Below are 27,718 nucleotides of genomic sequence, written 5' to 3' on the forward strand. Positions count from 1 at the left end.
TCCAGGCCCACTTTAATGTCAAATTCTGCTATTCTAAAAAAATCTATCAATTATCTTTGACAATACATCAACAAAGGCTCTGACATGCCTGTCTTTGCTTTACCAAACAGAGGGACAAAGTGTGCATGAGCTCAAACTTTTTTCCAAGGAACATACATCAACAACAATGGGGCCATTTGCTGAATTATTATCTTCTCCATCCATGACCGGAACCACAGTTGTCTATTTGCCACTTCACCTCCAAAATGGTCAACTCATCTACGTTCACAAAGGAAATGCCCAACAACAGGCCCTGGCGCCACAAGATACCACCCTGATGGCATTCTTTGTTTTGTGCACAATTTACCCATTTGCTACCAACCTGCTCTACCATTACGTTCCCTCCTACTATACATGGGCTGCTAAAAAAAAAACATTTAAGCGACATGCTGCTGACGATTTAACCGGATGCCTTAGGACAAGTCTACACAGTTCATCCCAACAATCAGCAGTGATACTTTCTCCCAATGCTTCTCCATGTTGCCAAAGGGCACAAATCTTTCCAAGACCTCTAAACAGTCGAAGGAGTTGTCTGTCAAACATACAGGGAAGCTTTCAATCTTCGTGCGATTCTTCCGCATTATCACCATCTTCATAAAGCTATGACAGAAGCTTCTGTTGGTCAGTCCCCTTTACAACTGACATTGCTCTTCTGCATGAATCTTCAAGTTTGCAGCCCATCTAACCCCATGGGACTCTGGCAAAAATACAAAGAGGGCATGAGTGAGGACATCCTCCACGGAGCTCAATTACAAAATACAAACCTCGACCTCAACTTTTCTGATGTCAATCTAGATTTGAAGTTTTCGTGACTTCTGTCATCTTCAAACAGGCCCTCATCCTCCTTCAGGACAAACTGCACTCCATTGGTGCTAAACACCTCGCGTCTATGGGACTACCAACGCCCTACAGGACAACCTGCATGCCCTTGCTCAAGAGATCCTACGTTCAATATGCTATTATGCTTTACAGCTTCGTACACTTATTGAGGAAAATTAACCAAAGCTGATGGATGCACAAATTGAAGCCTACACGAAAATTTTGCAACACATTGAGACTACCTTGATGCACCTGCCAGTACTCGAAAGACCTTTGTTTTCAAACTGCTCCTAGCTAAGACTCGCCAGAGAAAGAACATTGCTCCAGCTGTGGCATTATCGGGCATTGCAGTGTCAGTCGATGTGTGTGTGTCAGTCGATGTGTGTGTGCTGAGTCCATATGTGTGTGCATTTAGGTCCATGTGTGTCTGCGTATTTTTTGCCCGGGCAACGCCAGATGTGTGTGTGTACGTCGATGTGTGTGTGTTAGTCGATGTGTGTGCATGGCTCCATGTGAGTGTGTGTGTCTCTATGTGTGTCAGTCGATGTGCGTGTGTGTGAGTCCATATGTGTGTGTGTTAGTCCATGTTTGTGTTAGTCCATATGTGTGTGTAAGTCAATGTGTGTGTGTGTGAGTCGATGTGTGTGTTTGAGTCAATATGTGTGTGCGTGTAGGTCCATGCGTGTGTTTAAGTCCATGTGTGTGTCTGTCTTTTTCGAACGGACAACGCCCGATGTGTGTGTGCGTCGAAGTGTTTGTGTGTGTCAGTCCAAGTATGCGTGTCAGTCCATTTGTGTGCGTATCAGTCACTCGTGTGTGTGTTAGTCCATGTGTGTGTGTTAGTTGATGTGTGTGCATGGCTCCATCTGAGTGTGTAAGTGCATTTCTTTGCGTGTCTGTAGGCCCATGTGTGCGAGTGAGTGGAGAGAGTGCAGATCATTAAGGACCTTCATAATGGTGAGCGTGCCCGGGTAAAACTACGTGGCCGGGAGTCAGAGCCATTCCCTGTATACCTTGGGGTGCGACAGGGATGTCCTCTGGCTTCCACATTATTTAACATCTATTTTGACCACGTAGTTCGTGAAGCCTTCAATAGCTGTACCGGGGGAATCTCCATATGGTACAGATATAATGGGAGGCTGATCGATGCCCGGGTGCGGTCAAGGGATGGCTCCCTATTGCTCAACCATGTTATGTATGCTGATGATTTGGTAATAGCTGCTCATTCAGAGGAGGAGTTGGAGACGCTGCTGCTGAGACTGGAGCGTGCCACTAAGAGGTGGGGCCTTACCATCAGCCCCACCAAAACTAAGCACCTGCCTGGGTATTTTGTACCATCGGACACTCCACCCCCACAACTCCCAATCGGTGATGGGGCAGTTGTGGAGCGAGTGGAGAGTTTCCCATACCTGAGCAGTGTGCTTATGACCGGCTCCAGTTTAACAGCAGAGGTCTCACTCCGAATCAGTCGAGTGGCAATATCTTTTCATTGGTTGCGTAATGCTGTGTGGAAGCTACCTGGTCTGTCGCTCCGCACTAAGCTTCAGGTCTTCTCGGCCATGGTCATTCCCTCCCTTCTCTATGCTTGCGAAACTTGGACCCCCTAATGGAACATTTTCGCCGGTTAGAAACATTTAGGCCGGCCTGCCTACGATCCATCCTGGGTTTAACCAGGCTGGATTGTGTGAGGAGCTCACAAATCCTTGAAAGATCTGGACAAAGTCCCATCGGTGAGCTCCTCAAGGCAGGCAAGGCTGCGTTGGCTGGGCCATGTAGCCCACATGCCCAATCACCGCATGCTCAAACAGCTTTTGTTTGGCCTGATCGAGGGGGCTAAACGGGCGTGGCACAGGCTAGAGAAGAGATAAAGTGATGTGGTACAGGAGGATGTGGAGCTGAGTGGACATGCTGATGACTGGTACCAGTGATAGCAAGATCGGCCTCTGTGGAAGAGGCTCGTGAAAGACACTACTGGGCAGTTGGAGGCAGTCGCCCTCCAACAACAACGGAGGGTGGATCGAGCGATGCTCACGATAACGAGTGGTGCACCGGGTGGCTGAAGCACAGCAAGTTGGCACAGTAGGGGGCACAGGTGGTGCATCAGCCAGTCAGCTCAGCCATCTCAGTCAGTCGACCCGTGGCACCTGGGTCTGCCCCGTGACCTCCTGCCTGCGGGCGTCCGACACTTCACTAGGCCTCAAGGTGCAAATAGCCTGGCACAAGCGTCGTGGTGACGTCACCGCCACCAAGTGGCGAATAGCGGTTGTGTGTGTCTTTTTCGCTCGGGCAACGCTGGGTACTTCCCGTTAGTTATTAATAAATTCCTTCAAACTGACGTCGACTTGGAAGATTACTTTTAGACCGATCAATGCGCAGTTGAAAGTTAAAATACATGAATATTAAACAGATATAGGGTGACTGTTGAGACAAATGTATGCACATTCATTAAAAAACATTCCTACTCAGTGCCAGACCATTTCAAATCCACTTGCATCCCCTTCCCCCGCATGTCCTCCGCATGCCCCCCAGCACCACTCCCCCACAACCCCCAACATCGCTTCCTTCCACAACACATTCATAAATACACTTCAACATCATCGTAATCACCACGCTCATCAGAATCTTGGAGCCGCATTCACCTCCGGCTCCGTGTGGAGCTCACAAAGAGTTCCCCGCTCATTGTATCAGAGCCGGTGCCGGCGATCGGAGCTGTGGAGGTGAAATGCTACAGGCTGGTGTGCGATTCGCTCATGGGGCAGCTCCGTCTGCTGCTGGGTCAGCATCGCCTCTCAGCTTAAATCTACAAACGCAGGTTTACTCTGTGAGTCCAGTTGCTCCTCAGCTCCTGCTTCACTTCCTCACTGAAGTCATTGCCATCCACCCTGCAGCACAGAGAGAGGTTCACGCTGACGCGGGTTCACACGGAGACTCGAGCAGCTCCTCACAGTTCGAGACCCACACAGCCCCCACAACAACCGCGCTGGATGAAGGTCTCCCCATGCCATGAGAGCTGCTTTACAATACTTCACCACGCAGGTCATTGCAGGTCTGTGATGGCAGGGACTGCAGATCTAGGATAGTATAGTTCAAGGGAGAATTGTGCTGCACACTGGTCCGTTGCCCACAACTTAGCTCTGCTGCCTATAACCCCTGTGGTTATGTGCGTCATCCATCTAAGCACTATCTAGGCTAAAACCTGCTTATCTTGCAGATTTAAGATAAGGCGCATTCCCAGTCGTTTGGTCATGCTCCTTGGTCTGATAATGCTTATTACATGTACTGGAATACACTCCACGACTAATCCCAGTTCTGGCAATGGCTCGTGTTGATAGGACACAGCCGTGCTGTGGAGAAGGTCCATTGCTCAAAACATTGCCTTTTGCATATATTTGTTATGTTAAGGCTACAGAGTTTTGTCTGTAGCAACAATTAGAGTGCGTATGAGACACGAGCAGCATAACTTACCAGAGCTCCCTCAATGATTTGTTGGTGATCATAATGTCATGAAGAGATAGGATCGATTTGTCCATCAGTGAGCAGTACTGCAGACTACAGGAGAGAAGAGGCACTGAGTGAGGTGAAATTGGAAAATAAAGTGTACACTCACAAGAAATGGAGAGCAACTCAACATCCTTCAATACAATGACAATGGTGGAAATCTTATAGAATCAGTTAAACAAAGAGGGAGGGAGTGATCATTGCAGACACAGGAAAGCAACCCTATTTGTCTATTATTTGTGTAATGCGGCTTTGTCCAACACGACATTTCCAGTAACGTAACCCCCCGGCGAGGTCTGCCTGTATGAAATATTGTATTCAATATTGTTTGACCATGAAAGGCCAATGTAGATACAGGCAGAATGGCCAGAATCAAAATGTGAATATTTATTTATATTGGAGAATCAGAAAAGCTACTTGACTTTACCGAAAGAACCAAAGAGTATGGATTCCTGCAGTGACGAAATCTTCAAATCAAGATAGAATGTTTTCAATGTATAGGTTTGGCGTATAGGTCATTGGTGACTTTATGGCTGTAATAAGGGTCAGGTTGTGGTCTTATGAAGGTAAACGCATGGGTGGGCAATTAATGTCAAGATTGCAGCCGTTCGTTATATAAACTAATTAATTTTAATTTACGACGTTAAATACACATGGCCATCGATTATATCCAGAGCGTCATTATCTGGCTTCCAACATCCGGTGAAACGGGAAAAACTGCTGGAAAGGCTTTACCAGTTTACCGACCGGCACCATGTGCGTGACAAAACAAGTAGCTATGCTTTATTTCAGTGCCAAATAATATATACAGTACATTACACATTACAAACAACTTAAAAATGAAAATTCTGCACGTATATACACTTTTCATGACTAATAACTAGTCATAGAAACTGAAAATATACAGTGCGATCCAGCGAAAATTGCGTGCAATTCGGCATTTGCCAAATCACCGGTCTGAAGGCTGCATCAGTGCGACGATTGTCAAACAAAAGTTGTCAAATACAAGTTGTTGTTGTCAAACATAAGTTGTTGTCAAACAAGTTGTTGTCAAACACAAGTTGTTGAACAAGAGCCTAGTACGCACATCACCCCATGCAGAGTCTTCGATATTGGAGTGGTAATAGCGGTACAGTAAATACCGTCACTTTTTACAGCAGGATATTTATTTTGTCATTGTATATTTATTTAAATATGTTCACACCGCAAACTACTTATAACACCAAATATACATACAGAACACCGATAAACATCTTATTCAAGAATGTGCAAAAATAAGCTATTTTAAATAATGATGCGATTATCTGGGTTTTTTTTTAATCCAGTACCCCATTCCCTCCCTAGCCACTGGATAATCGATGATCTACTGTATTAACATAATATTGTTTAAATCATGGGTTAAAGTAGGTAATGTGACAATTGTATTATTTAATAGTGGTTAAAAGTGCTGTAATAAGTGTGGCTAATAACTTAATGATTGCATAAGAAATAAAGTTATAATAGACGTTAAAATACAACATTATCATGCTATACTGAGTATATTATATTCTTTGGTCTTTCAGTAAAGTCACGTAGATAGGTTCAAAAAAATAACAAAAAATAACCATAAGCTATGACGTTTCAATCGCAACACAAGCAGTCGTCTTCGGGGTTAGCTTCCAAGGCAAACTGTTTATAACGGTTTCAAATAGGTATAGCCCAAATGTCTGCAGCCAATGATAATGTAAGTGGTGGAGAGCCAACCTACCGCAACCAAGTGGTCGGCGCGCGAAGTGGCTGTGCTTTTGTGAACCCTGTGAAAGCGCAAGTTTTAAATGGGCGTAAAGCACCACTAACATCGAAAGGTGCTACGATGGAAACATCATAGCCAATTATGACTTAAAACTGGTCGATAACGTTCTTCCTATGATTGCTCAGTTTGTACTCACCTGCTCGGTTGAAAATGTGTCTGTGTCTATATACATGGATGGCTTCATGAACGAACCTTTGTTGATAGCCAGTGGGCGGGCAAAGTACCTTCGTCTTGGAGAAATCAATTCCGTGTGAGCCCACCGCATTAAAACAATGATTAGCCACGGCCGAGGTATTGGTCCTACCGTGTTTCAGATCTGCCTAAAGTTCACGAACACAGTCCGAGACATGTCGCTTAGTTTCCCCAATGTAACTACTGCTGCAGACACATCTTAGTTTGTAGACAACGGGGCATTGCATGTCAGGGATCACATCCTTCACAGTGACCCCTGCCAGTGACCCCTGCTATGTATTGCAAGGTGATGGTTTTGATTGGGTCCTCAGAAGGGTATTTTCCAACGGTTGGGGTGATAGCTTTACGGATTGTGTAGTCCAAATATCCATTTATCTTCAGAGCTTGGTGTACATGTTACAGTTCATGGGCTAGGTGTTGACGGTCGCAAATACACCGAGCTCTATGGTGTAGAGTTTTGATTAGGGAATTATTCTGGGATGGATGGTAGTGGGAGTAGGTAGGCATCCGTATGGGTGGCTTTCCTGTAGAGAGTGTCCCATTGAGCCATCTGGTCTCTTTTCTATTAAAACATCCAAGAATGGTAACTTGCCATTCCTTTTCCACCTCCATGGTGAAATTGATGGCTGGTTGTATGGCATTGATGTGGTTGAGGAATTGATTCAGAGCTGGTCTGCGATGTGGCCAGGTGACGAACGTGTCATCTACGTGCCTCTTCCACAAGGACAGACTAGAGTGGATGCCTGGATGGCATCTGTCTCTTATTTTTCCATGAAAACATTGGCTACAACTAGATATAAGAGAGAACCCATTGGGGTACCTTCAACTTGTTTGTAGAATGTTCCATTCCAGGTGAAATGTTGGTGAGGCAGTGTCACACCAAGGCCGGTACATCAGCATTCAGTCCTTGTTGGACCAAATCTTCAATGATTGCAATGGTGTCAAGCACAGGAACTTTGGTAAACAAGAGACCACGTCGAAACTAACGAGCAAATGACCTTGAAAAAGTGAGATGTCCTTAATTAACGATACCAATTGAGCTGAGTTGAGTACAGCTGAGGTGGTCTTACCAGTGAATTGTTGTAAGGTCTCAGACATAAATCGGGCCAGTTTGTAGGTGGGTGAGTCAATGGTGGAGGCGATAGGGCGAAGGGGTAATAAATTATTAAAAGCTTTCGTGACTGCATAAAATTGCTCATTGTTTTTTTCGGTAAAGTCACGTATGTAGAAATACAATAAAATTATATTAAAACAAAACAATCACGACGTTTCGATCACAACACAAGCGATCTTTATCAGGTGATTGTTTTGTTTTAATATAATTTTATTGTATTTCTACATACGTGACTTTAGCGAAAAAAACAATGAGTAATTTTATGCAGTCACGAAAGCTTTAATAATTTATTAACACACTTCTACGGGGATGTTACCGTTGCATTTCTGTCCTAAATGTACACCCCAAGCCTGTTCCCATCCCCCCCCCCCCCCCCCGCTTCTGTGTATGTGCAAGATGTGCCTTTTTTGAGCTGCCACAAGATGTTTTTTGAGCTGCCGCTCTCTCTGCCGCCCCCCCCCTCAACCTTATTTCCTATTTAAGCTTCTGTTCATCCCTCTCTCTCTCTCCTTGCCTCTCTGTCCGTCTTTCCTACTGACCGTGTACCTCGTATTTTCACTCTGTCTATGCTGGTTTGTGCAATCCAGAAGTTGAACACGAAATTTAACACTCTTCTGAAATTCGTGGTCTGCCAGGAAGTGTCTAACTGTGTTGTTGTCCTGACTGGCTGTGCTATTTAATAACACTAAATATACAGAGCACCTAAAAATATAATCTTACTTAAGAATATGCAAAAATAAGCCATTTTAAATAATGATGCAATTATCTGGTGTTTTTGAAATTCCGACTGCCGGATAATCGACGATCTACTGTATTACCATAATATAATTTGAAACAATATCATTGATTAGAGTAGGTAATGTGATAATTGTAATTGTATTGTTAATAGTGGTTAAAAGTGCTGTAATAAGTGTGGCTAATAACTTATTTGACGAGTGCATAAAAACAAAGTTATAATAGACGTTAAAATACAACATTATTATGTTATACGAGTATCTTTGTGTTTTGTGTCTGTGTGTGTATATTTGTTTAGGTGTGCTTATATGTGTGTGTGCATCAGGACACTCACGCTAACGTCTCCAAACTCCCTTCTCTTCCCAACATCCCGTCCGCTAAAAGTCGGAGGCCGCTGTCTCCGATCTCGTTGTGACTCAACCTAAACCCGGGTGGACGAGAAAAGGGACAGCGCTGACTCACTGAGCCCACGGGAACCGCGGAGTCAAACACGCGGTGACTGAGGGACACTCACAATGGCGGTGCACGTGACCAGAGCACACACGTTCATGAGCAAAGCTGCTCATTGTTTCATGTATAACACAGAAGCATATGATATTTGTGGCATTCACAAATATTTTACTCACAATCATCCATTCATTTATACTGCACTGTACCTTTATAATCTGAAACGTGTTTGTGTTTACAAGGGTCTTGTTTTGCAAGACCTCCTCTACAAAAAAACAAAGATCCCCCGTGTAGCCTTAACAGACTGTAGGGGCAAGTGCTGTTAGCGAGCACCTACTGTATGAAGGCCAGAACGGCACACGAGGGGGTGGGTGGCCAGCACCACGCCCGACCGCCTTTGTCTCCCCAGTGATGATGTTTACACACCGCACCAGGTCCTCATTTGAGGCTGAGTCGACCTAGAGGGAGGCCCACGTCCGGTTCAGATAATCGTCACCGGTGTTGGCCGTGAGCGGGAATCGAACCCAGGACGCCGGGTTCATAGCCCAGCGTAGCGCTACCCGCTACACTACCGCTCCTCGTCTACACACCTACATACACACACAGTAACTAAAGTAAATGACTCATGAAATAAACTTAAAATTCAAACCAGCAATAGAAACATGGGAATATATAGTTCTCAGTATAGAAAACAAGCAATTACGTAATGCTACCTAAGGAAAATAATTACGTAATGATATTTAAAAAATACCTTAATCCTGTGAAGCTCGGGCTCGGTGAAGGCGGCGTTTTGGTTGAGGCGGGGCTTAAGCCTCGCTCCGCAGGAGACGACCGCAACCTCAACGCGCTGCACTAGTTGTTCTTATGTAATTAACGCTACCATTTCCACACGTTGAATTTTATTACACGATTCATGGGAGCATTTCTGTAAATTCGGATTTCCGTAAACCTGGGACTGCCTGCACATACATGCGTATATTAACTAATTTGTCCATGGCGCACTCAGATCACTGGACGAATTGCGCTTCATGAATGTGAATCCTTATTATATGAAGATTGCTTGCATTCATTTTAATGTAAAAAAATACTGTCACATTAAAACTGCAGACTCAAACAGGGGTGTGTAAAAGTGTGTGAGTGTGTAGTAACGTGCACGTATTCGTGTATATGCATATTAGTGTATATGTACATGTGAGTGAGTGTGTGTATATTCATATATGAGTGTGTACATTAGTGTACATGTAAGATCTAATAAATCTGAAAATCTAAATAGGCACGAGCCTGGATGGTGCTTCTACCCATGACTAACATGCATTACAACAGGTGTTGTAGCCTGCGGAGCTGCGTTATGGCAATGGAACAACATTCATCTCTATGCTCTACACCAACCCACACTGACAAGATTGGTGATGTATGGTCAAATAACCCCCAAGACCTGCATGGTATGGGAGTGCCTTATCCAGCAGTGGAGTGACCAAAGGCTGCATGCACTGTGTACGTTTGTGTGTGTACATGTCTGTGTGTATATACGAGTGTCTTTGATTGTGTTTAGGGGAATGGTGGGAAAGTTGTTGGCACATTACATTACGAACTAAGTGACCTGGGTTTAATATCTGTAAACAGCATCAGTGGTGAGTGATAAAATAAAATCTAGGGTGACTCAGCCTTAAATGAGTACCTGGTATGTTGTGTAAACATCAGCAATGGGGAGAAAAAGACAGCCAAGGACGGTGCTGGTCAGGGAAGTGCGATCAGCACTTGCCTCAAAAGTGTGTGCAGGCTCCACGGGGAGATTGTCTTTGTGCTCTAAAGTGCAGTGTAATAGTGTGTGTTTGTTCCCTGTCACTGGCTTCACTTTCCCCACCAGTTTATATGGGCTACTTGGGGGATCTTTGTCTCTTTAATGCTTTACAACTAAGATTAACACCCATTACCAATCAGCTGTCTCTGTAGTGGTGAGCACAATCACTGACCATGATCCACTGTGAACCAGGGGCTTGAATCGGCCACGTGGATCAAACCGTTACCCTCACTCTCCACCGCAGTCGCAATCAGGGCTACATTTTCTCAGTATGGCCTAAGGTCACCTCACTCCCTGCATATAGTGTGAGGGCTATCATTATCGCTAATTAAATGTTGCTGAAGATGATGGAAAACTTTACAGCATCCATGAATATGCATAACTTTTTTTTTCCTTTTGTACTTTAACATACAGTGAGTGCAGCATTCACTGTGGACCCACCTACTCACTGTACATTTACTCACCCACTCACACTAATTCACTCATTCACCAACCCACTCACACAATAATTCACTCATTCACCAACCCACTCACACACTAATTCACTCATTCACCAACCCACTTACACGCCACTCACATCCTCACTTAACTCCACATATTCACTCATCGATCCACCCACCAAGTCACCCACCAACTCAAGCAGGCACGCACTCACTCACCGAACCTCATCCCTCAGTGGATGAGTGGGAGTGGGTATGCGGCTGGAGAGTGAAGGTATGGGCAAGGGTGGGGGATGGGTTATGGAAAAAGTGAAGGCAGGAGCAGATTGGGGGTTAATGGGAGGTATCAAGGGAGGGGTGAGCGTGGCGTGCGGGGAGAGGAGTGAAGTGAGTGAGGACAATGATGGCAGTGGCAAGGGGAATAATTTGTCAAAATTTGTATTCATGCTTGGGCTACGCAAGACCGAGTGTTTACGTGAGAATGGAGTTACATTGTACTGTATGCACAGTTAATAAGTGAGGATTCTTATAGAGAAAGATCTGCCGTATAGCCTTAACAGACTGCTGGGGAAAGTGCCGTTAGGGAGCACCTATGAAGGCCGGCATGGCATATGATGGAGTGGGTGGCCAGTATCACGCCCGGCTGCTTTTGTCTCCCGAGTAGCGATGCTTTACACACCGCACCTGGTACTCAATTGAAACTAAGTTGATATCACACACACACACACACATGCACACACAATTTGTGAAGTAGTGAAGGCGAGGTGTGCAAGTCTTACAGTAGCTCTTTACATCTGTGCAGTCCAGGCTGAAGCCTCTTCATTTCCTCGGTGCCGATGCCACAGCCGAACAGGTTGAGTGTCTCCACAGGTTCTTCTCGCTGCAGCAGGATCCAGGAGATGGCAGAGCAGTCTGGCAGGGACAGCCTTGTGAGTGACAGGTCTATCTCAGTCATGGACCGAGTGGCATCACTCAGGGACTTGCGGTCATGCAGCTCGTGCAAGCAGTGCAGGAGACTGATGAGCCTGTGTCTGTCAACATTCTGAGTCTCCATGCTGTGATTGAGCCACTCGATTATTTCCTTTTGAGAATCAGCAGATGGAGGATCCAAGATACCCTCAAAGAACTTCCATGGAGGGCTTGATGCTAGTCCACAAAAAAAAACCTCTGAAACACATCAAACCTCCCATCTTTGCTGTCCTTAATAGCCTTGATGACGTCACTCACTGGCCGTGTTGAATGTGACAGATGCACGGCTATCGCTGCAAAAAATTCCTGCATTGTCAAGTGTGAAAATGAATAACAACTCCCTTGTTGAATGCCCTCACATGTGAACACTTTGTTGATGAATGTACTTCCTAGTTCAGAAGAACTAACAAAACACTCTTCTAGATATTTTTGGCTGAACATCTGGATGTTTTGCTGAACCCCCTTCAGAGCCATATTGGCAAGAGACTTCCTTGGTTCCGCGGCTGCCACGTCCATGGTGTTTTATGAGCCCACACACGTATTGCGTGAAGAGGTCAGTCATTGATTTGAGGATAATCTAAGAATGATCAGACTTTTGTAAATGTTCCTTCAGTGTAATGGCTGCTATATGGCAGAATGAAGGGTTCTGGGACAATGTATTCACCGTTTCATTTTCCTGCAGGAGCTTGAGTGCCCTTTCTGCTAGACTCCTGTCTTGGTAAAATTTGTTTAAGAATGATAGTTTATCGTCGTTGGAAAACCCAGTGATTTCAACAGCTCGATCAACATTCACTTCACTCAGCTGCTCCATGGCAATGGGTCTGGTCGTTATCAAGACCGAGGCCTTGGGCAAGAGATTTCCATTCACTAGGGCAGCAATGATGGCTTCTACTGTTGCCGTCTTACGTGGATCAGTGCAAGTATTGGCATAGTGAAGGCGCTTTCCAAACTAGTCCAACCCATCCATAACAAAAAGGGTTCTCTCTTGGTTTGTGAAAACCTCATCCGCTTTGTTTCCCAAACATGAGTGCATCACAGAAAACAGCTCTGCGAGTGACACCTCTCCAACATCATTTATCTCCCTGAACGTGATGAGCACAATGTGCTCAAAGCGTTGTGCAAACACTCTCTCACCTGACAGAAGGCTGTGCACAATGAATTTGCTCAACATGGTTTTACTGCTGCCTGGAGTCCCCACCACAATAACCAGTCGAGGGTGTGTTTTTTTTTCCAATGGAACTGATGGGATCAAAGAGCTTCTTGTAAGTCATCCCTTCTCTATGTGCTCTCTCCATCGGCTCCTTGTGCTGTTTGCCTCTCGCTAGTAACTCGTGCTCCTTGGTTTCTTGATGGCGGTAGTAGGGAACCAGAATTGGCTTCACCATCCTCTCCAGCAAAAACACTGCAGGTTCTCCAGGTCGTGTGTCGTAGGTTCGTGTTAATGATGTCAGCTTCAGCAAGAATTCTCTGAAATCCTCACCAGGGTTATCTAAATTAAACAGATATTATTTAGCAAACAAATTAGTTTCATTTATACTAAAAAACATTCCTATAGCAGAAAAATATGATTAAATAAACTATGTAATTAAAAAAAGCGTAGCGAATTCGTTCACTATGGATAATGCAGCAACATCATGTACATCACGAATTATTGCGTGGAAGTTTTCACGAAGCGTATTCTACAAATGCAATTTTTATAAACACTGTACCTTTGTAAAATATATTTTTTATTATGACAAAAATGTTCCAACCACTTGAATTTAACTTTTTATATTTCACTAGTATTGGGGCTGTGTTTCCTCTCCCATCTCAAGCTGGCCTATATCACGTAGCACGGGGGCTACACTGTGGTGGAGGAGTGCAGTACACCAGGCACGGTTCTCTGCAGGTAGAGAAGATGCAGTGTTTGCTAACTGGCGGAGCCAGTTATGGGGGGAGGGGGGGGGTGGCACGTGCCTCCCCTGATCCGATCGAAATCCTTAATTTCGATCGATAAATCAACATTTTGCGACCGCCACTGTGTAGCATATTACTATGTGCCAGAGACTCTATGAGATGATAGGACAATAGTCTGAGTCCATAATTGGCAATAAGTAACGGCAAAGCAGTTATAAGTGATTCACATAAGTGTGCGCAGTTGCGTATACAGTGCACGACTTCCCTGAAGGGACACCTTCAGCGAGCGCGATGCCGATCACACGGTTCGAATTCGACCCTCGATCGTTGGCTGCGCCATCGCCGCACACGCGTCGAATAAAAAGCAAGGGACAAGTCCTTACGTAATAACAACTATAAAAAAATGTTTATTGCTGGAGGAGTTACCCCCCTACCTGAAAATCCTGGCTCCACCATTGTGCTTGCACCTTCACAATAACAGCCACATAAATCACAGAACTCGTAACATCCCACGTGATGCATCGTAGGTTCACTTGAACTTCAACTAACCTGGCTACTGCATCATCAGCAAGCACTGTGGCATCCCCTAGATTGGGGAGAGTGGAGATTCCCCTAATGACAGATTTGCTCGACATCTTTCATCACAGCTTTTCAAGTTAACATCTAACTCGATGGCTCATAACTTTGATGGTGTTATTTTAATCTCTCCGTAATCTCTCCATAATTTAATACTTGGGAGTCATGAGTTAGAGTGGACTTTTTACAAACGATGAGGGCTTAAATATTGACATTTTATTTGGAGGAAGTTTTAACCAATTCAAGTCAGGGTGTAAGAGGAAAGTAGGTTCCGTTATATGAGTCAATGGCAATATAAGGCTGGGTGTCATTAGAAATAGCAGTGATAGTCGATAATAAAAACATATTTTTTTCTCAAAACGAGGAGATTGTACTGAGAATAAAAGATGGCACAGGACTGCGCCATGTGGAACACCACAGAATTAGGGCTTCTGAACAGAAGACAGTGCTTGCATGGAAAAATATGAATCAATTCCAGGGGTTGAAGCAGAACCAGGAAATACGTTTGTCAGAAAACACCTGCATCGCCATGAAGATTCAAGAGGATGGAGTGGTGTCAAAAGCAGCCCAAAGGTCAAGAACTAGAAGCAGCATCCATAGTTTAACAGAAATGGTCATTTGCCCTGCATAGGGGAACAGTTTCAATGACATGGCCTTGGTGGAATCCAGATTGTACCAAGTCATGGAGACCATGGCAGCAGATGGGTTTGCTGCCATTGCCAAACATCTTGGGCTTGACACTTGAAAGAGAGCTTCATAGGTCATTACATTATTACAGCTTAAATACCATGTCTGTGTCTGAAGAGGAGGTAGAAAATCACCATGTTTACGTCTTTTCCAAGGAAAGGGAGGTGTGGGATATGACGAATTAATGAATGTTGGGGTCCAGTGTGGATGTAAGTTTTTGATATTTACACACATTTTCATTATCCATCTATCCTTTCCTCCCAATTGCTGATAAATTGTAGTTTCCCTGCTATGGAATGGAATATAAATGTCCTCCTTCTGAGAGGAATGTTGTCATGCAAGGGTGGTGCAGTTTGCTAATATTAAATGACAATCTCAGTTCAAAGCAATTCCTTCACCTAAACTTGCCAGAGACATGTGAATGGCTATGTGAAGTTTAGCATCACTCACGAGAAGCTGCTCCAGGGATGGCTTTACCCGCAGTTCTGCTCAGATCGACACCGATCACGTTGAGCTGCTGCTCATGCTGTGAGATCCACTGATCCAAGAGAGGGATCTCGGATCTCAGTCGCACGAGCACATCTTCAAGAAATATCATGCAGACTTGTTCTCCCTTTATGAGCACCAGGTTAACCAGAAGCCGTGTTTGCACAACGGGGTCATTCTCGCTGTTAAGAGATGTGTATTCACTGTCCAGGACTATCCCTGTTTGATAGGAATGGTCAAGCACTTCTGAAGACTTCGCCTGGAGGTATTTCTGCAGATTCACTTTGTTGGTTTTAATGATCTCATATGCAGGATCTTTTGATGCCATCACGATATATGCATCGAGTCACCTGAAGAAAATGAAAACAAACCACGTGTCACCTGTAAGCATAGTCGTGTAATTTTATCCAGGTACAGGGAAGAATAATTATAAAAAAATAAAATGTTGCTACTAAAATCTGAGAGGTCTCGGTTAGGTACAATTGTGACTTTAGGTATTTGATTGTGAATACATTGACTTATTTAAATTGTAATGAAAGCTTAAAATTGTTATTGGAATATATATAAATACATAAAATTGCATCAAAACACTTTAGGCATCTCAAAACACTCTTCAGTGCAAGTATTTGAACATTCACATCAACACAACACTACGATAAAAAAAGTAAAATGTGAACCTAATTCAAAACGCCACACAGTTTTAGCAGATTAAGCAGCTGCGTGACACCACGTGCTCACTGCCTCGACCATCGTGATGCCACGCAGACGGCAAATTGCATTGTAATGTGCAATGATCGGGATAGCGTCACCTCTAGTTGAGTGACGATTAGAGGGTGGGAGCCAGGTTTGATCTTGGGTAGTCCCTATGTAGTGGGCACTCCCATGCTCTCAATGTATGGGTAGAGGGTGCTCTGAGGTTGTCTAGCAGTGGTATGACGTCACATACCGCGCTCCCAGCAGCGGCTGGCGGGGCCGTTTGTGAGGGGGCCGGGGGAGCTGACAGAGGGAGCCGATGGAGCCAGGGGGCCGACGGGGCCCGGGGGAGCCGGGGGGGGGGGGGGGGGGCGACGGAGCCGGGGGGAGGAGGGGGCGACAGCGCGAGCAGAGGGAGCCGACACTGACTTTCTCATACATCATACACTGACTCACTCACACATCATACACTGACTCACTCACACCATGCACTCGCTCACACATCATGCACTGACTCGCTCATCATGTGCTTACTCACACATCATACACTCGCACAACCACTGACCCATTCACTCATCATACACAGGTTCACTCATCGTGTGCTGGCTCACTCGCACATCATACACTCACTCTGCCGCTGACTCGCTCACACATCATACACTGACTCACTCATCATGCGCTGACTAACACATCGTGCGCTGACTCACACATCATATACTCACTCAACCTAATACTGACTCAATCATCATACGCTAACTCGCACATCATACGTTGACTCGCACATCATACACTCACGCTGCTGCTGACTCACTCACACATCATACACTGGGAGTGTCGTGCTGCCAGCTATGGCTGCAGGTTTTGTCGTACATGTTATGTTTATTGTTAATTTTAAAATCACAGTTCCTATGATTACTGCTGTTACATTGTTTTTGTAGCTTTATTTTGGTCTGGTTGTGGTTTAATAGTTTTCTGCAATGTAGATTCATATTTTGTTTGTTGCGGTTGCACTCGACTTAAGAGCCACATGGCTCACAGGGCTATACCTAATAAATTAAACTTGAATACGCTTCACAGAAATGAGTAAACATGACCTTTTGTGGAGGTAGTGTGTTTGTGTGGGGAAGCCAAAACTTAAAGTACACACATGAGGCAGCGTCAATGTTACTGTAATGTTCATTATGTTAAATAAATCACTTATACAGGACAGCAGTGGTCCAGGTGTCTGTGCAACCACCTTCCTATGCCTTTGAATCTCCACTTGCACTGTCTCTTAGGAATCCTTCAAAATGAGCGGCACGTTACATCATCAGCAGCCATTGTCTTTCTACCGCTGGATGAACGCCCTATATTTGTTTAACATGAGAAATTAATGAAAAAAATTCTTAATTTAACATTTTTTATTAGTATCAATAATAACGAAGCATCTGGTCAGTGAGTATTCACCACGTGCATTTACAACAGCATGCAGAGCATGAGACTATAACGAGTTTTGTACATCATGTTTGTAAACCCAAGTAATCCATTCTTTAGTATGAGATATTTATACATTTAACTCTTTGTGTATTGAGCTGTGTGTGTTGCATTGCTGCAAACTAAATATCTATACTGTACATATACAGGCCGGTCTGACTTAACCAGCGTTCTTTCTACAAGAATGTGCTATAACAAGCAATATTAATTTATCCCTGGGGTGTCACTATATACGTATGATTTTATGAGTAGTAAATAGTACGAGGAGATAATGCAATAGGGAGAAGGGGGTGAGGGCGTGGGCTCAGTCGCATTTTCTCTCATACAGCACACATCTCCACAGGAAATGAAAAAAATAACACCTGGCAAATGGACATACATTGATGTTTACGCCCAAGGCGCAACAACTCTATTGGTTTCACTATCGTACAGCTCCACGCTACACACAGCAGACGCGTGCTCCCTACAGAGGATAAACTGTCGAGCGTCTTCTACGCCGACAGCACGAGCTTCAACACAAACATCCCCCATGTAGCTCCACAGACTGGTGGGTCAAGTGCTGTTAGTGAGCCCCTTTGAAGACCCGCACGCAAAGTGGGGTAGAAATGGCCAGCACCACACCTGGCCACGTTTGTCTCATAGGTTATACTGATTACCCATTGTACCAGGCACTCATTTAATGCAGACACAACCTAGAGGACCCAAAACCAGTGTAAATATCACGTGCTATTGATAACTGTGGCTGAGTTTGTTGTGCAGCATGGCTCGCCACAAACACACATAGGCGATGTACACAAACATACAAGATACAAATGAGAAAAATCTCCCATATCGTTTTTTACATTATTGGGATTAGTTCTGCAAGTGAGCACCTAAGAAAGCCAGTACGGCACATGAAGGGGTGGGTACATAAACACAATAACAATAAAAGCCATTCTCCACTCAAAATATCTGACGTCAACAAAGTGTTTGTGCCAGGCTAAGTGCACATTGAGGTCATGTGGACTGTCGAAGGCTCATGGGCAGGAGGTTACAGGATAGATAAAGGTGTCATGGATTGAGTGACAGGGATGACTGGCAGATCTACCACCTGTGCTCCCTACTGTTCCACCTTGCTGCATTTTACTCATTCTGCACTCCGCTCGTTGTTGTGAGCATCACTCCTCCGCCCTCCGTTATTGCTGGAGGCAGACATCCTTCACAAAACTCCTCCAGAGACGCTGATCTTGAAACCACTGGTCGAGCTGTTGGCAAGCCCAAACAGCTCCACCATCCTTCTGTTACACAGCAGTCAAACTCTTGCCTATAGCGATAAGCCCCTTATATCTGGACAACCAGAAGCTGTTTGGGTACACAGTGACTGGGCATTTGGGCTACATGACCCAGCCAATGCTGCCTCACCTGCCTTAGTATCTCACTGATGGGCATTTGTCCAGATCATTCAAGGATCTAAGCTGCTCACATAATCTAGTTTGTTAAGCCCACGGTGGATCGTAGACAACTTGAATATGCAAAACCAGTGTGGATGTTCCTTTAAAAGGGATCCAAATTTCTCAAATGTAGAGAAGGGAGGGGATATCTGGCTGAGAAGACCCAGAGCTTTACATGGAGCGACAGGCAATGCAGCATTCAGTGTGTTACACAGCTGAGATAATTATGTTCAACCGATTCGGAGCATGACCTCTGCTGCCAAACTGGAGCTAGTCACATGCACAATTTCCAGGTATGGAAAATTGTTCTGCTCTGTCCAAAACTGCCCCACTGCTCATGGGGAGTGGAGGGATGGGAGAATACGGTGACACAGAATACCCAGGCAGGTGCTTTGTTTTATGTGGGGATGAACGTAAACTCCATTTCTTAGTAGTACTCTCGAAGTTCAACAAAAGCTTCTCCAGCTCATACTGGATATAATTCTTATGGTGGGGATGGTTGTAATGTGGAGGTGGGCAGTGGTAATGCACGCTCCTGTCTAATGAGGAACCAACAGTTTGGGACAATTTCAAGATTATGTAAACAACGCCGCCAAGACCTGCCCAACAACCTGTTGCAATATTGGAAATGAATGGATTAGTGATTAAACGTGGTCTTTAATTGAAAAAGAACGTAAAAACTGCTACAAGGGCCTAAGAAGGCAATGCAAAACTCAGATCTGGCATGAACAGAGGGGGCCTGATGGAAAAGCTGCAGCAGTTGAATAATAACTCTCAGTCAAATAAAGGATGACTTTGCAAACTTCAGTCAGCTCAGGGGAGCCTACTTCAATATTTCCTGTGCAATTACAAATGCCAGTGGCAAGCTCCTCAGCAGTTGAAGGCAGAAACTAGCATGCTAGAAGTAATTATGCTCCCAAATGCAGAATCGCTCTTCGTCATATCCCTTTGAAGAGCTCATGCAAGCCACAGCAACCAAAGACCCTACACCTTCTGTATTGAGCCATTTGAGTATAAAGTGAGAGGTACCCTAAGAAAAATGAAAGAAATCACTAGTATCCAACACTTGCAATGTCAGAGCAGAAATGCTGACACCCAGAGGCTCAACTATCATCACATGGGTGAGTAAGATCTTTTAACACACGTGGAGGGCAGGCTTGAAACCAGCTTTCAATGATGCAGCCTTTTTGGTTGGACTGCAGGCAGTCTTACTCGTGCCGTGTCAGTCATAGAAGTTGTTGGACCATAGTTATATTTGCCTCAAGCAAGTCTTGACGAACAAAGTGGGGTATAATCTGCTGAGTAGTGTAGTGGAGGCTGTGAAATGAGAAATAATCAATTAGAGTGCCTTTAAAAAGAGCCTCTGTCAAGGTGATGTGCACATCAGTGAGATACAATCATCATTGGGAACAAGGTGGTGTACATTCAGCCTACATTTCTAAGGAGAGAACATACAGTGATGATCACAGGAGAAATCTGTGGATGGTAAGTGACAGGCCCAAATAATTGCATCAAAAGAAAAGGGAATGAGTGACCTCCGAATGAGTAAAGGTTGATTAGAAGTTCCAACAGGAAGCCTTGGTTGCTGGGCGGAGAATGAGTGAAGGGGAGTAAAGCGAGATGGTAGAGACGATATAGGAGAACATTGGGAGGGGAATGAGACGATGGGAGAGGCAAGCAGGAGCGTGTCCATGGTGGAACTTGAAGACAGCAAAGGGGATATTGTGCTTGATGCAGAAATTAATCGGATACCAGTGGAGGGATCAAACACGATCACAGCTTTACCAATTAAAAACCAGGCAACAGAAACAAACATGAGTACAGTATTACCAAAGACAAGACTGTCACACTATATAAAGTCCCACTCATTTCATGGATCGTTATTAAACAAAGGTGTCGCTTTAATCGACATTGTGAACTCGGGATGTTACGGGACAATGAGTCCCATAGGCAACGCCACAGGCTGAAGGGCACAGTGGGGGCTATCACTCCCTCGACTGACTGTGCGCGAGTAACAGACTTCAGCCTCTATTGACGATCTCTGTGAACAGGGAGGTGGAAGCCAATAGAGTTCATGTCAACAACAAAAAACGTGACCTTTAAAGAGACAATGCTCCTGTTAAAATACGATTGACAGTACATTACCATTTTTACATGCTTCAGAGTACTATACCCATTTTAGAAGCAGCGTTGCTTTGTAGATTGATTTTGTTACTGATGGAGATAGTAAAAAAAGCATGTGGCAAGATGAGACGTTCATTCGAATCCGTGTTCTCAATGACCTATCCCCTTGGCATAGCCCGAGCACAAGACACTGATACTATTTTACTCAACACCCACCTCTATAACCCCCCTAATCGCTCCCCCTCAATCCCGCTATCTCCCCCTCCCCCCATCGCGATGCTATTTATCTTCCAAAAAAACTTCTTCGATAACACCGCTTTGAAATGAAATGTTTATAGTAAGAGACGATTCAGGCAATGGCCCTTTTGTCACAGCACTTCAGTCTCCTCGACTTGTGACATCGGCACCACCCATGAGGAGGCCGCATTTGTTGCACTCCAAGATGGCTTGGTGAACGCCCCTCCCCTCCACTACCCAGACTTTTCCTTGCCGTTTGTCCTTGATACAGATGCTAGTAACACTGGCATTGGAGCTGTTCTGTCTCAAGTTGTCAATGGCGTCGAGAGTGTTATCGCATAAGGAAGCAGAGTGCTGTCTCCGGCTGAACAGCGGTACTGTGTCACACGCTGATAACTGTTAGCTATCGTGTTTTTCTTGCAACAGTATCTTCCATATTTGTATGGGAGAGACTTTGAGGTGCGCTCGGACCACGCGGCGCTGCAGTACGCGCTGCAGGTTGATCAGCCATCTGGCGAACTTTCACGCTGGTTGGAGGTCCTCCAGGACTACTCTTTTCAGGTTACCTATCGCAAAGGCTCCCATCACACGAACGCGGACGCCTTGTCGCGATTACCCACGAACGAGAGTTGCGCAAGTTTTTCGGGCTCCGGTCGCTGTAAGCCGCGCAACGAACACTCGCCCCCTACCCTTACGGCATCGGCCGAGGTTGTAACATCTGAGGGTGCTGGGGATCCAGTGGCGCGTGATGCTGTCATTGGATTGAACCACGAAGAATGGGGGCGCCTCCAGGTTGAGGACGCTTCCCTGCTTAAATTGCGATGCCGTGTCAGAGAGACTGATGGGGGCGAGGATCGATGGGGTGTCGCCTCTTTCATTCTCAGAGGCGGATTGCTCATGCATTGGGACGGAGAGATGCGATGTTCCAACATTGTTGTGCCCACCGCCCTGCGGGGTAAGGTCATTTGGGCGGTGCACGAGCGTCTGTTGCCCTTGGGTGTGCATAAACTAGCATTGGCCACACGTAAGTCGGATTTCTCCTGGCCTGGCATGGCTGAGGATGCTGCTAATTTGTTGAAGGGGTGTGTGCAGTGCACGCGGTAGAAGCCGCTCGTGGGAATAAATATTTTCTGGTGGGAGTCGAGTATTTCTCATGATGGCCTGTGGCCTGGCCGCTTCCCAAACAGTTGGCGGCAAAGATCACTGAGGCATTCCTCAATGGCTACGTAATTGTAGTGGCATGGTTGAACATGATCGCCACTAATCATAGCCGGCAGTACTAGCTTGTGTCAGTAGGGAGCAGAGGGGAGGCTGAACCTGCTGGATTAATGATGACGGGCCGTTGGCCAAGGCAATCCCTGGGGGAGCATCGTGACCAACGGTCGGGACCCCAGATCCCGGGAAGGGGGCTAGGGAGATGATGTCATTCTCCAGACCCTCGGAGACGGTCCTAGAAGGAAGGCGTGGCCAGGGGCAGAGTGAGCCAGGAGCCTATATATAAGTCAGGTCCCTGAGCGGTCCCAGCAGTTGTTGTCCGGCCGAAGACTGAAGAGCATCCTGGAGCCCTGAAGAGAAGAGCCCAATGGGCAGATCCGAACCCCTGGCTAGGGTCGGCTCGAGCTTGTACCAGTGAAAGCTCCAGCTGATAACCAGTGAAGACTCAAGGGAAGACTCAAGCCCCAGCAGTATAGATGTCATGATAGCCAGTCAGAGGCAAGCTAGTCTGGAGGGACTACCTCCATAGAGTATCGGGTGAAAGGGGCCATTGCCCCATTGTGTAATAACCTGTTAATGTTATAATAAATGTGTTGCCTCAGAGTAAGCTTCCTCCAGTTTATTACCCACTACATAATGGACAAGAGTGCTCCCGAACGTCTTCTGAACAATCAGGGCAAAACATTTTCTTCAAAATTATTGCAAGAGGTGTGCGTTAGTTGTGAACCAAGAAAGTACGCATGTCACCGCACAATCCGCAGATGGATGGTATGGTTGAGGCGGCTGCACAGGACTGACCTCCATGTTGAGTCATCAGGTCAGTGAGAACACGACCCCCTGATTCATGTTCAGTTACAAGCCGCACCCAACAAGGCTAAATCTTAAATCTCTGACTCCGTGTGCTGTACCCTTCAAAATCTTTCCTAAGTGCGGGAGACTTCCAGGGTAAATTCTGATTCGTGCCAATTGGCCAATGAATGGCTGAGGAGCTTCCGTACTTCAAAACATGAGTGGGCACCTGGGGACAGAGCTTGGTTGCACTGTCCACAGGTACCAATGGGTACATCGGCCAAATTGCTCAAACCCTGGAGAGGGCTGGTTGATGTGATTCGGGTCATTCGACTGCAGTGTGTCCAGATCCGCTTGGGGCGGCGGAGTTGTTTTGTACACTCCTCTTGCCCTAAGCCCTTTATTGCTCCCTGTGAGTTTGTTCCATCTCCACACTGTGGGCACCGAGGGACAGATGTGTCCGGCGAGCTGGCATGTGTGCGTGTTGAGCTTGGTCCTCAGCGGAGTCGTGTGCTTCCTCCCTCAGGTGCCACGCGCCTGATGTCCCCCGAGCCGCCGCCGGCGCTGTCGTCACTTGATTCGGGAGAGGAGAACCCGTCGACCCGGCCTACTGCTCTTCGTGAGGAGCCGGATTGGACTGGACAGTTACATATTCCCCCTGGGACCTCCAGGGAGAGTGAGCCCACTTTCACTGGAGGCCCAGCCACGAGGACTTGCTCAAAAACTCTTCGGATTTTGTGACACCCATGCACACACACTCCCACACCATCAGTTGCTTGTCACACTCAGTAGGCCATATCGGTTATTGGCTGAACCTAGCCTTTGTTGTGCTTATGGGTATTGTTACACGGTGAGGATGGGAGTTGTTGGTGATGGAGGGGATTCCGTGCATTCGCGTTTTATATTTTCTCGTGTTGTTCTGTACATTTGTAGCTAGTGTATATATTGTATAGGTGGGCTTGGGTATTTATATGCTATTTGTTAGTGTTAATTATTGAGGCACACATAGCGTTTAGTCATTTTTACTCGCTTTTTATCACCTAATTCAACCATTGGAAAGATGTTCTAAATCATACCAAACATTAAACTAATTTTCAATGGTATTTATCCAAATAGTGATATACCAAACTTTCATAGAAGCTTATTTCACTTCACACCTACATTTGTAAACTCCCCCCCCCGCCCCGTGCCGGTCCTCTACGTTCCACTTCACACCCCCTCCCCCCCTCCGTGCCGGTCCTCTTGTGCGTTACGGTTATTTTATGCTAATTCCTTTGTCAAAGCATTTTGTTTCCTCCCACACAGCTTAAAAGGACGCGACCTGGGCTGGACTGTCTTCACTCCAACGCTGTCCTCATGACAGTACGGTCCCCTTCACCTGATGAAGGCCACTTGTGTTGTGGCCGAAACGTCATGATTTTTGTTGTTTTATTTTTTACCTACGTGACTTTACCGAATAGAACCAAAGAGTATGGATCCTTGCAGTCACGAAAGCTTCAAATCTAGAACTTATTCACTTGGTTAGTTTTAAGGGGGAGTTGACAGCCAGGACGGCTGAATGCTACGAATGGGGGGGGGGGGGGGTAATGTAGTGACATCGGGAATGCCACTGTGTAGTGCCGGCCTGAGAGGCACGGCGTGCGATGTAATTACATCACCGACACCCCATATATGTGGGTGTAGTACCAGCCCTAGTGGGGCTTGGTGAGCGCTGAGTCATGGCGCTGAGCATATAAACCGGGTCCCCAGAGGGACCGGGGTTCAGCTTTGCTGTTGTCTTCTGAAAGATCTACATTCAACGTCCGTGAAGAGTCACCAACACATGGGCAGGACTCAAGCTGGAGTCCTGCTCATTGTAGCTATCCCAGAGTGTTAGCGCAGATAGCCTGGTGGTCCACCACCATAGGTTATCTGGTAAAAGGGAAGTTACCCCTTCGTGTTGGTATAAATAAATTTGTTGCCTCCAAAGAGTATGTCTGCGACTCAATTGAACCGACTACACAATGGTGCAAAGGTCAGTAAAGTGACCGAGGCCACCAGGGGCTGTACCAGTATACCACATCAGATTAACAAGGGGCTCAGTGGTGGCAACAAGTTATCCCCTTCGCCTGGAATGCAGGAGATCGTGGGTTCGATTCCAACCCCAACGCCTGGATATTTGGAGTTTGCATATTCTCCCCGTGGTGGCGTGGGTTTTTCTCTGGATCCTCGAGTTTTTTTCCCTCCACATTTAGAAATATGCGTTTACAGTATTTGGCTGCTACAAATTTCCATGTGATAAGCCACTTCGTTGAGCTATGATTTGTGGCCAGGTTGCTTTTGAAAAACAGCTATATAGCTCAGTGGTCCTTACTTGGTACAATAAAATAAAAATCTGCCGATTCCTGGAGTTATACTATAGGAAGGCCTGGGTACCCAAGGGACCAGGTTACACCATTTGTCAGTTCAATGAAAAATCGACAAACAATAAATCCAACAAACACACCCAGTGCTGAAATGCACTGAAAAACAGTAAATGTACCAGAATGAAGCAGTACATATCTTGTCAAGTTGTATTTATGCAACAAAGATAACTAAAGAAAAATAACCAAATCCACAATTAGATGTGGATGTGATAATAAAGTAAAGCCCTTCTGGATAATGGGCACCCTATGCCCTGTCGGTCGTGTTGATTTTTTACCATATTTCACCACGCCGACTAGTGCGGATTGGTGAAGCGAGGGGGGCAGAACTGATTCATTTGTCACTCTCCTCTGGATTTAGTCCATGGGTGTGTAGTGATGTGCGCTAAGCACTGTGCAATTGGACGACCCCACATGCCCTGGGCACCCTTTCGCATGAGATATTCAAACTCAATCTATTTTGCAGGTGAAATATTCCTGAAATAAAAATGCAATGAAGGAAAAACAGAGAAACTGCCATGACACGGTGCACAGGTGTGAATTAATATATTATAATAATCAGTTACACGACTGACCATACAAGGCAAGCACACCATGGTGGTGCTCGCTTCATCCACCCAGCAACACACTTCAGCGCAATTGTTTCCCAGCGCCTATCTCGTGACTCGGTATGGGAATCGCTGCGGCGGTGTCCGCTCGTGCAGCTCCATGCGACCCACAGCAGACGAGCGCTCCCTATAGAGGATCCACGGTCGCGCGTCGTCTACGCCTACAGCACGAGCTCCGACACAAACATCCCCCATGGAGCTCCACAGACTGGTGGGGAAAGTGCTGTTATTGAGCTCCTATGAAGGCCGGCATAGTACACGAAATGGTAAGTGGTCAGAACCACGCCGGACCGCCTTTGTCTCCCCAATGTGTGATGTTTACACACCGCCCCAGATACTCATTTGCGTTACACACACATTTACGTCCCTACCCCCCACCGCACACACACTCACACACTACACCGTCTTCCACACACATTTAAGCACCAATCAAAAATCCCCCGTGTATCCTACACAGGTGGTTTATATTCTGGACCACACCACCCACCGTCCCACATGCACCACGAACTCCCCACACTCACCCACGCTGTGAAGTGTCGAGTCGCCCCGCGTCTCTCGCCCCTGACGCGGCCCAGCTCCCCGTGTAGCCTCCTCTGCCGTGCTCTCAGCCTCTGGCCCTGACGCAGCAGAAAGGAGAGGGGTGGAGGGGTGACGGGAGGAGTGAAAGGAGCGTTGAGGGGAGGGTTGGGGGGAGGATCGGTGGGAGGGGTGGGGTGGGTGGAGTGGGTGGGGTGGGGTGGGTGGGGTGGGGTGAGTGGGTGGGTGGGGTGGGTGGGGTGGGGTGAGATGGGTGGGGTGGGTGGGGTGGGTGGGGTGGGGTGGGTGGGGTGGGTGGGGTGCCCATTGCTTTCTTCGGCCCCTCCCCCCACCTCTGCTACTTATTTTAAGCCTCTGTCTGTTCATTCCTCCGGCACCTTTTTTCTTGCTTCTCTGTCCGTCTTTCCTCTTCTTACCTCTTGTGTCCCTGTATATGTATTTCTGCTATCTTATACCTCGTATTTGTTCACTCTGTCTATGCTGGTATGTTCAACCCAGAGGATGAACACGAAATTTAGCATTCTTCTGAAATTCGTGGTCTGCCAGGCAAGTGTCTAACTGTGTCGTTGGCCGACTGGTATTGCATCACGTAAATTTTTCTTAGGTTTTTTGAATTCTCGTCTCTCATCTTGTTGTTGTATTTACCTCCGTGCAGTTTAACTCTCTCTATGTGTTGCGTTGATGTCACCCTATGTGCTATTTGTTTTTACACCTGATGA

The 27,718-nt window shown here is 46.1% G+C and overlaps 1 protein-coding gene across 2 annotated transcripts; it reads right to left on the reverse strand.

The window, feature by feature from the left end:
* Positions 1 to 1,097: 1,097 nt before the first annotated feature.
* LOC142908430 (ribonuclease inhibitor-like) lies at positions 1,098 to 27,117 on the reverse strand. Of its 2 annotated transcripts, XM_076059130.1 has the most exons (7): positions 26,984 to 27,117; positions 15,456 to 15,841; positions 11,657 to 13,335; positions 8,524 to 8,610; positions 6,104 to 6,149; positions 4,324 to 4,407; positions 1,098 to 3,740 (listed from the first exon to the last, which is right to left on the reverse strand). In XM_076059130.1, the coding sequence occupies exons 3-6, from the start codon at positions 11,929 to 11,931 to the stop codon at positions 4,360 to 4,362; spliced, it is 456 nt and encodes a 151-aa protein (XP_075915245.1). In that variant the 5' UTR covers positions 11,932 to 13,335; positions 15,456 to 15,841; positions 26,984 to 27,117; the 3' UTR covers positions 1,098 to 3,740; positions 4,324 to 4,359. The 2 variants fall into 2 exon arrangements, with proteins under 2 accessions (XP_075915245.1, XP_075915244.1); XM_076059129.1 differs by lacking the exon at positions 6,104 to 6,149.
* Positions 27,118 to 27,718: the final 601 nt, after the last annotated feature.

Source organism: Petromyzon marinus, assembly GCF_048934315.1.
Source record: "Petromyzon marinus isolate PM22_M1 ecotype Great Lakes invasive population chromosome 84 unlocalized genomic scaffold, UKy_Petmar_22M1.pri1.0 chr84_unloc.3, whole genome shotgun sequence".
NCBI classification, from domain to species: domain Eukaryota; kingdom Metazoa; phylum Chordata; class Hyperoartia; order Petromyzontiformes; family Petromyzontidae; genus Petromyzon; species Petromyzon marinus.